Genomic DNA, 12806 nt, shown 5'->3' on the forward strand with positions numbered 1-12806 from the left:
GCTATCCAAGCAAACACTGAAACTCCTGTGATGAATGAAAACAGGATGTTGAAGTCTGAGCAAAACCTAAGCAAATGAAAAAAAAAAATCCAATGTTTCACAATTTACATATGCATATGTTACTAGTGCATACCTTTTTGGAATGTTCAGGCTGATTCAGCATTTTTTCAGCATCTTCAAGCCAAGCTTGTAGACCTGCCACAGTGCTGCTGTATCTGTCCCAATTTGCAATTACTTCTTCCAGCATGCTTCTTACACTTCTCACCTCTACTGAGAGGTTCCTCCACTGAGCTGTGGTATCACTCATGAATTTCATCACATTCTCAACTTCTTCCACTGAGATACAGGAAAGACATTGATTATTTCATTACTATTTCTGTAAAGGTCAACTTTATATCACGCTTATTCACTCTCATCAAGGAATTATATTTTACTGTAACTTCTATTTCAGTAACCTTTTATATACGAATGTTTAGCTCACAGCCCAATTTTAGCACAAGATCATGACTGAGAAATTAAATGTGTGAATTAAAGACTTTGGAAAGTACATAAAATAAATGCTAAATTAAAATAGTCACACTGTATATTGTGTGTGGTGCTCATTTCAAACCTGCAATAAAAGAAATCAAGAGACAGGCTTGCCTTGAAAGAAAAGCAGAAAATGAGAGTTGTATTATATAAAACACATATTATGTCTACACAGAAAACTATAGAATGAAATTCTGATCTTCCTGCCATTGGCTTTGAAACTGCAGCTAATTTTTGCCATTTGCCCTCATTCCAGAGGAAAACAAACAGAGAGAAGAAAAAAGGCCAAGTAAATGCTGAGACTTCATAAAATATGCAGAATACACACTTGTTTTCAAGAGTTTTTAGCTAATTTGAACTACTATTGCTGAATTCATATATGTTGGTACTTGTTCTTTAGAAAATAATCTGTTACTGGATGTTATTAATAGCATTGAATAAATCTGTGACTATTTTTCTTTGTAAGAATACCTTGAAAAAATGTTTACTTTTGTAAAATTTGGGTGTCACTATCAATTTAAATTTCACAACAAACAAAGGTATCCATTTTCTCCTACCCCCACTTAGCAGCCAGCTGCAACAATCCTCCACAGACATTACTGTGCTACAGATTAAAGTGATCTCATGTCTGTAATTATCTAGGTCAAATATTGCCCTCAAATTCTCACTGAACTTGGCAGTATTCAAGAGTGACAAAGGCAGCTGTTGAATCAGCTGCACATCTTTTCACATGTATCTCTTGCAGGTTTTCAAAGTTAATGAAGAACCTCCAATAAACCAAGGGATGACTTTCCAACTACGATACTGGGACCAACTCCCAGTTGTCTTTTCCTTTTAAATTAAGCCAAGCCAGGGAACATTTCCAGGCACTAGAACATGATTTTCCCTACTCCTAATTTGGTTTCTGTCACAATTTTTTATCCCAAATTAACAACAATGCAATAAACCAAGAGTTAGCTTGGACAATGGGCTTTTCCCAGGCTGACATCTGAATATGACCATCCTCCTCTAGAGATACAGAAGTAGCAGGATTCTCTGGATCATATGCCTACCTGCTAGTGACAAAAGAAATACAGACACTTACCTGAGCCATTTGCCTTGGCATACATTTCAGCTGCTCGTTTTAAGATCTGGTAGGTAACTTCATACTGCTCAAAGAACTTACTATTTTCAATAACAGACTGAAAAGAAAAACAAAAAATTGTCACAGATAAAATAAAGATGGGTGTTAGGATTAGCAATAACTTCTATGAAATTACATCAGGATACTGATGACAGCATTTAACATCATTATTCCTCCATTCATATTTTCATCATTACAAAATAATATTTTTAATATCATTATTGTAAAATAGCATAAAAATTTCACCTTTTAAATTTAGGTGTACAGCAGAGTCTATCATTACAAATACAAATTTATTTACTTTCCACATGGAAAGGTTATTTGAAGTTCTTATTTGCTGTCTTGCATATTATGCTTAGAATACTTATGATACTTGCATATGTCATTAGCATATGATACTTAGAATGTGCAGAAACTGGGTAACTAAGAATTTATTTAATGAAAACCATTTTCTACTCAAATCCAAGCAGAATAATTTTAATGAAAGAGAAAATGTCCTTTGTATATGTCATCACAAAAATCAAATCCAATTGTTCCTGTACTAAGCCTTTGCAGAAAGACAGGTTACACTTTAATAGATGAAAAACATTTGCTTTATTCTTCAATTTTTCTTTATCTCCTCTGCAACTGGCAGAAAGAAGGATCATGGAAACATGGCATAGAGAGATGCTGTTTTTCCTAAGTGTGACACAGTGCTGTTCCTTTGTGAGTGATAGTTTTGCTCTGTGATGTGTTATAGTGTGATGAATAAATTATCTGGAAATATTTTGGTAAAAAGTTATGCCTCTGACATTTATGCCTCTTTATCCCTTATGGAAAATAAAACTGACCTTTTTTTACATTTTTCTTTTAGAAATGTTATTTCCTTTAACTGCAATACATAATTTTAGCTCTATATTATATCTTGCATTACCAGTGTTAAAACAGGAAGAGAAATGTAGAGTTTGGAATGGTTCTGTGATTTATCCTACATCTCATCCCTCCTCAGCTACAGATTACAAAACTGAGGAATGCACACCCCACATATGTCTACACAAGCTTTGGAATGTCAGAATAGACAAAATCAGACAAGTGTAATTTTGATTAAAGCAGGTTTCAAATGAAGTCCAAGTTTAATGTATTTCAAACAGAAGAATCAGATCTTGTGTGTTCGTTGGCTCATATTATATAATATGAAAAAAGCACTTAAAATAATTCTGCCAGTACATATCCAAAACTCTTCTATTTAAAAAATTTGACAGTTGCTGTATCAGGTTACAACAGTTTTCTAGTCTGCAGTTTAAAACTGTGTTTATAACCAAGGAAACTAGAAGTCAAGAGCAATCAGAATTTTTCTTTGTTTTTCTGTTAAAACAATATCTGCCACATATGAAAATGTCCAAGTTTTATCATTAATTATCTGACAGACATGACTTGCCATTTTGCCAAACCCATGCAGACATTTTAACCTGAAACAAAACCTCCAAGACTTCACATGAAAGAGCAAAAAAGATTTACACAACACTAGTATCAAGAGCTATCTGAAATATTTTCAAAAATTAAATAAAGACATTACTGATTAATATTGTCTACCACCTGACAAGACTCCTTGAAGAAAATAAGCAGCTTTCTCAAACCAGTATAGCATAGGATGCTAAAAATTGCTAGCACAACAGTGTTAAAACAGTTCCATGGGTTAAAATCCATGGATAATTGCACCTAGCATCACCATAATGGTGGAATTTGGTATAGCATATTATTCAGGTTGATGGTGTACAATCTGTGCAGACCTTTACTTCTGGTGTATGACACAGGTGAAAGGATGATAAGATTAAGTAAAAACCACCATTCTTACTTTTAAGCAACAGCACATAAATATTTTCCAGGCATATGTTCTATCCAGATCCTAATTACGCATGTTCCTAGAATGCTGACATTCCCCAGTCTGTTTTGGCAGACAAACAGACTTACATTTTTATCTCCTGCTAATATAGTCACTCTGACTATAAGGTACTGACTACACTTTCCTACGTAAGACTCCTAATATACTGGGAGAGTAACACTTGTCTCTCAATCCTACAAAACTGGTCCCAGGTAAGCCAAAGCAAATAAATTTCCTTTTCATCACACCTTGAAGGAGCCAGAAGTTAAGGCCATCAAGAATGGAAATGAGATCTATTTATCTTCCTGTCCCAATTTCCCCATTTTGATGTTACACAGTTTCAAAAATAATGCAAGGAAGCATCTTCCTTCCTTAAAGACCACCTCAGCATCAGTGGTCTGAATTACAAGAACAACTGAGGCACTTGCAAATTAATATACAAATTAACAACTTCATGTTCATTTAAAAGGAAAAAACTTACAAAGTCACCAAAAACCCCAGAATTAAAGCTATCCATTCTTTTATTATTTCCCCTGTCACCTTTTAGTAGGTTTTTTTACACCCGTATTATTGCATATCGCTCCAGCAAACTAAGTTAATTCAAGTAATTACCAGAATTTTGTAAACTTGTCTAAAAAAGAAGGTTAACTGATTCCCGAATTTTTGTGTGTATCTAACTGCTGAAATTAAAAGACAGAAATTTTCACTTTGAAGAGTGAGAATTTCACTGAAATTTCACTGAGTTTGAAATTTTCTTTTCAAAGAAGTGGGGACATCAATAATTTTCTGTGCTCATTGAACTGGCTCTAAATGTTTCTCAAACTGTATTAGTTCTTTTCAGACTTAATTTTTGCATGCAATTAGATAGATTATATAGAATGGAAAAAATATTTAGACCAACCCTCCTTTTGAAAGAATCCTTCATGCCCTAACATAGAAGTGCAGCAGTACTATCATTCTACCTACACTTGGCACTGCATGTGTGAATTTAAAAAGATACAGCAGCATAACACTGAAAAAAAATTATCAATGAACATCTATAAGTCAATAGTTTCTGTTCCTTAGCATGGTGTATGGCTGATGCAGAGCTGGAGCAAACTCTTTCCAGAACAGAGATAAAGAAAAGGGTTTAATATACTAATGCTGAGTAGGAAAAGAAAAATCATTCTTTAGGTAAGAAAATTACTCCCTTACAGGCATAGTATATTAAACAAGTATATAGAGGCAAAATAACATTCTTTTTATTAATCTTTTGGAAGACTGTAAAAATACTTTGTAGAAATACATGCCAAAACCTCTTCTGTCTTTAACCCTTTAACTGTGTATAGTCACTATAAAGAGCTTCTATCCCTGTGTAAAAGAAGATGAAATTAATTTCTATGGAATTGCTATAGCAAGTAAGCAAAAATCTAGGATTTGGAATCTCCAGAGATGCTTGCTAAATCAATCACTAGACAGCAGTTGGAATGGTATTTCTCTTTTTCAAAAAATGATGCAAAGAAAAAAATTTTTGCTTTCAGCCTTTTGACTAAAGTTCCTCCATGGTGAAGGCAGATTCATCTCTGAACATATATTCCATAGGAATGCAGCCATAAAGCTGATGACTGACAAATCTGTTAATCTGTTTCTTTTCTTTTACAATTCTAGGAAAGTTAAATATGAATATTTCAAAGATAATTATAAAAAGAAGATAACCCTGACTTACAATATAATTTTGAAGAAGCAGTTCCACGGACTCTCGCCTTCCGTATTTGATGATCCATGATTTTAACTTTGATTCTGCAAAGACTAAGAGTGACAGTAGACGGTACTTCAGTTCCAGAAACTCCATCTTCAACAGATGGAGCTCAGATGAAGAGACAACAAAATTAAACCTATAAAAATGAATCACAGTATAGTAAAATACAGCAATGTTCATTTTTGTAGGAGAGACTGAAAGCTTTATTTACAGTTTGGTTATTTTTCTTTCACCTCTGAGTCTACAAACATTTAATTATGTGTGATGATATTCTGATGACTGATCTTGAACAACAAATTAATTAAATTTCTTTTTAATCATAGAAAACATCAGTTCATTTCTGTTACTAAGTGTTGCAAAGTCATTTTTCTTTTTTTTTTTTTTACATGAATCCTGGCTGTTATATAACATTTCTTCCAGGGACAAGTAATAACAGGATGAATATAAAAAAGTATTCCCATCCAAAATCTATTGTTTATCTTGATTCTTATCAATCTTAAAAGCATCAGATTTTTCAGTATATTTTAATGTATATTTTAGGAGATTATTCCATCCATCTCAGTTTGCCACTGAGAAATGTAACTAGGCAGTGATCTCTGCATGAACAGATAAAAAAGCAAACAGGCTCCCCTCCATGCACAGAAGCTTTTTATTTCAGATTGAAAGCCTTACCTGTCTGCCATATCCTCTAACTGGTCATGTGGAACAGGCACGCCATTAACAGACCTGGTCCTGTGGATCTCATGGAACGCCTTTTTGTGACCATCTATGTTTTTCAGCAGATCCTGATTGGATTTTAAGAAATAAAGGGATATTGAGAGAGTGGGGGGAGGGAAGGGGGGAGAGAAAAGGCTCACAGTAGGCTATCTAACTAATAAGCACAATTTTAAGCCGGCTCTGATGACTCAATGTAGTTAACTATTTGATCATGCTCTCACATTTCCATGCAAGGTAATGCATACCATATAAGCATTTGCATAAACTTAAACATTTACACAGGGAACCCCCTTATGTGAAGCTCTGTTCCAGCTATAGCTAACAATTATGAAAGCTTTTAAAACAGGATACACTGCAAAAGGTTTAACAAGAACCCTTAACTGTATTAAATAATCCCTGAAATGCAGTCTGCCAATATGCTAACATCCCAAAAGCATAATCCTCCTAAATTTACTCTTTAAATCTTTATAACAGATACTAACCTTTGATAAGTATAGACTGAAATTTTAAGCAACTAATCTACTCTACTATACATAAGCAGAAGACCTACAGCTCCTTCTCTAAGTACATATTCCATATTTAGTAAACTTTTCACTCTCTCACCATCAAAAGACTTCAGGCTGGCTGTCCCAGTACTCAGGCACGACTGCGGAATGTGGTACCCGACCCGTATTCCTGCGGTCTGAGCTGTACCAGCGAAACCCCTACAGCACAGCACACTTCAACTGTAACTAAGCAACACTGCTTCACACGGCTTCCTGGAGATTACATATTGAAATGAATGACTGGCAGCACTCTTGGAAGAGATACTGCTAGCAGCAGCACGTCAAGTCCCCAGGGAGCGGCTGAGAGGTGCAGAATGATGGTTTTTTACTGCAGACAGACAGCTGCTAGCACAAGGTGCTCAGAAGTCTGCTGGCAAAGCAGATTGTACAAAGGTTTCCCCCCTCTCTCACCTCAGGGAACAAAAGGCAGATTTCTGTACAGATCCTACATGTGTATTTATTCCTACGTGCCAAGGAAGGGCTTCTCCCCAACCAAAATTTGGTGCTAGCACAGGAGGAATCAGTGGTAATTCTCTGTCTCAGCTCGCCAAATGGCCCCACTATCCCCATCAACGTGCCTGGGTTTTCACTGTTTGCTGCTTCAGCCAACACCTTGCTGTGAAGAGAAATGAGCTAGGCTTTCTCAGATGCAGGTAGAGTGCTGATTTCACCACGGTGAAAACTGATATAGTCCCACATAAAGGAAAGATTTAGAACAAATATCTGAGCTGCATTTGAGACCTTGTCATGCAAGAGATGCAAAGGGATGCCCCTAACATGCGCTGCTGAGTCAAAACAAACCACAGTAATTTCACCTAACATCAACAGGAAGCTCATGAAAACTTATGCACAGCATTCTCATAAAGTGAAATCCTGCACTTGGAAATGACCCTCAACAAGCACAGACATTGCCCTAAATTCCTGGATCTTGGTAGCAGTATCAACTAAATAAACATAGGCGCTTTCCTGATTGCACGAGGTTTGTCCAAATAAGCTGGTACATTTTGTACTGAATTCCAAATGGCCATAAACTATAAAGTTTACTAAAATAACCCATTGTCAGATGAGACAAAGATAAAAAGGAAGTAATGATGTCATCTGAACAAATCCATAGCAAACAAACAAACCAGAAGGAAACAAGGACTGAAAAAAACCACACTACTGCATTTCTGGTACTATCCAGTAGCACATTAGAATTCATCAATTCAAATCTGAGCAATAAAACGAACTCCAGGAACAGATATAATTATACATGCTTCTCTTGAAGCTTTTTCCATCCCACTCCCATGGGAAAACTCCCCTGGCACAGATTAACCCAAATCAAAGTTTATTTGTTGGCATGGAAATCCGTCACCACAGCATTTCTGATGCAAATAAAAAACAGTTTAGGGCACACTCTTTTGTATTTCTTATGAATGTATCAAAAGGAGGTCTACAGTGTTCACACTCTAAAAACAAAAGAGTGTTTGACTTAATTTTTTTAAACAAATGTTAAATCTTATGAATCCTGAAACATTTGATGCTACCAAGAAAGTTAATGAAATAAATCATTACAAGAGACAAGACCCTGAAAAAAATCAGTATCTTCCTTACAGATTGTAACATTGTTTTTAAAAATTTACTTAGTTACTCTTAAAGTTGGAAGAGCTACAATTGTTCTAAGAAAAAGTAATCAAATGAACATGAAGCTTCTCAGCTTTTCATTATGTAACATTGCTTCTTGGTGAAAAAACCCTACCCATAACAACAAACAATTTTTTTTTTTTTAATAGTAGTACTAGAGGAGAAAAAAAAGCAATATAAAACAATACAGCCTTAAGTACTCTTGAGGCTTTCTCTACTTTTTCCATTTCATTTACTGGTTCAGTTTCTTTTGTCATCTCACCAGCATTTTTTCACCAATATTTTTCTCACACATATTATGCAAATCCACAGAAAAAATCTCAGTGTTTTAGTGAGGTTTAAATGAGAACTTGGACTCGGCAAGGAATAATGGCAGAATTATTTAAATTCATCTGGAAAAGTTTCCTGTTTCCCACAGCATGCTATCTGCCTTAACAGATGGCTATCATGCTATCTGTCATTCAACACTATCAAAATTCAATTCATTCTCATTGTATCACTCCCATGAATGTCACCTGCACTGTAAACACAGTTAGTGTATTTATTCCCTTTTTCACTGAATTAGTGGATACTGGTTGAACAATGCACACAATATTATGAGTTCCCTACAGAATTCTACCACAGACATTGAAGTATTATTACTTGATATACTTCAGATAAAAGAATCAAAAGCATCCAAAAGCAATTCAGAATATTGGTTGTAAGATACACAGACACCACAGCTCAAGTCACCATGCCAAGCTTTGGCCACCAACACACCCCACAGAAAGCAGAAGCAATTATCTTAGTAGAATAGGGATCAGTTAAAGCTGTGAAAACATTGGAGGATAATGCACAGGATGAATGCATCTCCATCTACCTTATGTTGTTCCAGCTTCCTGTGTATTGTGTTTGCTGTCTCCTCATGAGCTTGCTGAACAGTTACTTCTTCCCTCAGAGCAGCCTCTGCCCTGTAGAGCCAAGCACCTATGGTACCCAGAGGTGCAGGAAGGGATTTATCAAGGTGTATGTGCCAATCAAGCATCTAGGAAATAAAAGTCAAAGGACTGAAATTCCTCTCTTGCTAAATAATACAAACAAGTACATTGATAAAACTCAGACTTTACACTGCAAAATCAAACCCCCATGTAACAGAGTATAATTGGCACATAAACTAGGTGTATTATTCCACATCAGTTTGGAAATTACAGCATTGTCACAGGCAACAAAAGCTCTAAAAGAATTTGTTGATTTGCTTATTTCCCTTTCTGAATGGTAACTGAGTTACAGAATGATCACAAATAAACTGGAACAACTGTGAAGCAAAATATCTGGAATTTCATAAGTTAATAGGTATAGTAATGAATCCCTTCTTCTGCCAATGTTATTTAATTCATGCTCCTCCATATAAAATCTTTATATCTCTATTTTGAACATATTTTTTATATACAAGAGTCTCAAAAGACTGTGGAGGGGAGAATATAGCAGTAGAACACTGTGTTTTATTGCCAATGCCAGTTATGGGAGTAAAAACATCATTAAAATTATGTAATAACTCCAGAATGATTTTTAACAGAGGATCTGTTAAATACATGATATAAATAAACAATATATATGTGTGTGTATATATATATATACACACACAGCAGGGATATACACTAGTAAAAATGTTTTAATAACTTTTAATTTGGGTCAAACAGTGTAATTTGCTTGTGATTTTTCATTCAGTTGTTCAAAATTACAATCATAAATATTAACATTAATTTATTACTATTGCAAATAGGCCAAAAATAGAATTAAAAGCTCACTTAATGGTTTTATTTGTAGTTATACTAAAAAATATTTTATTAGAATTTCTCAAATAACTACCAATTTAGATAGGAACATTGGGTTTGCAAGTTGCATTGTGTATACTTTTCTTTCTATCAACAATGTCTTGAACTTGGCTGAGTGCTGTTACCACACTTTCAAGTAAAGGAAAATCTCAAAGTTTAGTCCTTTTCTTAAAGTTCATATTCTATCTTTGAGTAATATAAAACATGATAGCGCAGTAAATATTCTCATAACAAATGCAAAATAATTCAGCAGTGCCAGAGATTTGTTCCACTTTAAGGTTCCTAATGCCTAATAAAATCAATAGATAACAGGTGTTTAAATGATTTTAAATTCTAACCTTCATTTAATTAAAAAAAATACATAGCACAATGATTTTGAACTTACCCTGGAAGTAACTCTCTCCCATGCTTGCTTCACCACAGCTTGATCAAGTGATAATTTACCATCTTTCCTTACAGACTGGGTTGCCAGTTCAAACTGTTTCCTTTTTACCTCATATTGTACTCTGAAATGCTTAAATGACTGCAAAAGAGAAAATCAGATCGATTGCAGTAGAGAGTAAAGGAGTTAAATTATTTAACATTTATAGAGTACCATAACCTATGGAAATTTTGTATCTGTAGGAGTCCTAATCTTTCTCAAAGAGGAATAGCGCTTAATTTTTATATTTACTAGTATATTTCTATTTATATATAGATAGGACTTTAGTACTGTCCTTCAGCTACCAGATGCCTGAACCATATATGAAATAACATAATAATTGATCAGATAAAATTGCAACTGGATTTAATCCTACTTGGCACAGGGGCTGCATTTAGTAATGCTTCAGGAGGAAATTTAGGCCAAGTTTCATATTTCTGATTTAGACATTAACCTTTGAGAGAGCAGGTGAAAATAAAACTCTAAGTCCTGTCCTCTCCACCTGTCACCTCATCCTTCAGTTGTACCTGCCATCTGAGCTAAATCACGCAGGATCTGGAAGGATGGCACAGACACATGCTCTCCTCTAACTAGGACAGTCCTTCTGCACACTGCTGGGGCAAGCTCTGTGTCAGGCAAACCATCTGTGCACTGTCCTGGGTAGCAAAGCTGGGGCTGACACTGTAATTCCTGCATCAATAGCAGGCAAGACACTTTATTTCTTATTTCTTTAAACAACACTATAGTGACTCTCATACATACAGACTGCACAAAATACTGCAGTACCCGTTATGCATAATGAGGACAAAAATTTGTTAGCATACATAATTTCCCTGCTGCTTACCTGATACTTCTCTTGTAAGCTTGTTTCTGCCATCTGTGCTCGGGCTATGTCTCTTTCAAATTGTTCTGCCCACACTTTTAGGTCTCTTAGCACCAGTCTGTCTTCCTTCTATGATGTAGTACAACCACACATTAAAGAAAAAAACCAAACCCATTGCAGCCTTTTAGTGGAGCTGTCAGATGTAGTCCAGAAATTAACATCTTTATGGCAAGTCAAGGTCATTAGCTGTAGTGAAAGCAAATGTGCCCAATTTTCTTATAATTTACCTTCTTACAGACTAACTGAAAAGCACTTTCTCAGTATGAGAGAAGTCAGCAACTAGAGGAGTCAAATCATGGCAAATGGGGGGATTGCAGTGTCAGAGATATCATCAGCAGTTTCCATCTGATGCTAAACTAATACAGAATTCTTTAAAGATATCTTAACAAGTAATTTTAGTCTTCAACAGATTAGTGAAGTCAGTTTTCAGTAAAAGTTAATTGAGCTGAGATAGGACAGGACTTTCTAATCATTTACCATTTTATTAGCTGGTTTGCTATTGCTGAAATTAAAAGTTATTGTCAATTGACTTCTGGGTAATCTTTGATATCAAGCTCCAAGTTCAGAAGTTTGCAAAATATTTAAAATATTTTAACATGGAAAATGAAAAAAAGAAAACGCAAATATATTAAGTTTCTTTTCCTTCCATGCCATTCTATGGTTTTGAAGAAAAGCATATTTGTTTTACAGTTTACCACTTCAGTCTGTCATGGCACTGCAGCTTTGTAAGGCTGCAAAGTTCTCTGCAGAATTCAATGACCTGGCAGTGGACAGAAAAGCACTAACAGGAAGTCTCAGGTCTGTGAGCATGTTATAAGCAAAGGTTATCAGGAAATAGAAAGTGTTCTATGCATTGTGTAAGGAGGCTGGTCAAGTAGGATACAAGTGTCCCTCTCAGATTTTCATACAATGAACCAGATGTGTTGGCTGTTAATCAGAAGCTACTTTTTGAAACCAAAGAAGTCTTATTACTGTAAAATTTGTCAGAAACAGACATACAGCATACAAGTTTGCCTATTACAGTGAAAAAATGTAACATCTCATCATATAAGCTAGTCATCCAAAATGAGTCATACTTCAAGCATTACATGAGAGAAGAAAAACTGGACTATGGGATAAAAAAAAAGTAGCCACTGCCTGCATTTAAGAAACAAAGTATTATCTTTTAAGAAATGAACCTGACCGTGGAAAGATGCCACTTAGTGGTTCTTTTCTTTGAAAGCTGCCAGAAATATATAAAATATAACTTCCCCTTCATTTTTAAAAGGCAAAGCCATTGCTCCATTTCAGCCAAGAAAAGGACAGGTTCCTCAGATAAAAAAGAAATCTTCGATGCATTGCTACCAATTCTTTTATTAAGCCACTACTCAGAACAGTGGTAGCTGGCTGGACATAATTTGCACGACAGATTTGCAATTATCACAGTATCCTGTTAACAGTGAGGTTAGCATGCTGTTAGAGCAGCTGTGCTGGAACAAAGTTCTCTGTAGGTCATGCTCCTGTCTTCTGACCACACAGGCTGATACCTAAGAAAGAGTATAGGACACATATAA

The 12806-nt window shown here is 35.3% G+C and overlaps 1 protein-coding gene across 1 annotated transcript in view; it reads right to left on the bottom strand.

The window, feature by feature from the left end:
* SYNE1 (spectrin repeat containing nuclear envelope protein 1) overlaps positions 1 to 12806 on the bottom strand; it is a 283485-nt gene that overhangs the window by 196687 nt on the left and 73992 nt on the right. Inside the window, exons 11-17 of the mRNA XM_079330874.1 lie at positions 11215 to 11322; positions 10335 to 10472; positions 8995 to 9159; positions 5923 to 6035; positions 5218 to 5386; positions 1613 to 1709; positions 134 to 336 (exon numbers count right to left, since the gene is read on the bottom strand). Coding sequence (XP_079187000.1) covers positions 134 to 336; positions 1613 to 1709; positions 5218 to 5386; positions 5923 to 6035; positions 8995 to 9159; positions 10335 to 10472; positions 11215 to 11322 — 993 coding nt within the window. The remainder of the gene's footprint in view (positions 1 to 133; positions 337 to 1612; positions 1710 to 5217; positions 5387 to 5922; positions 6036 to 8994; positions 9160 to 10334; positions 10473 to 11214; positions 11323 to 12806) is intronic.

The sequence above is a fragment of the Erithacus rubecula genome (genome assembly GCF_903797595.1).
Source record: "Erithacus rubecula genome assembly, chromosome: 2".
NCBI lineage: Eukaryota > Metazoa > Chordata > Aves > Passeriformes > Muscicapidae > Erithacus > Erithacus rubecula.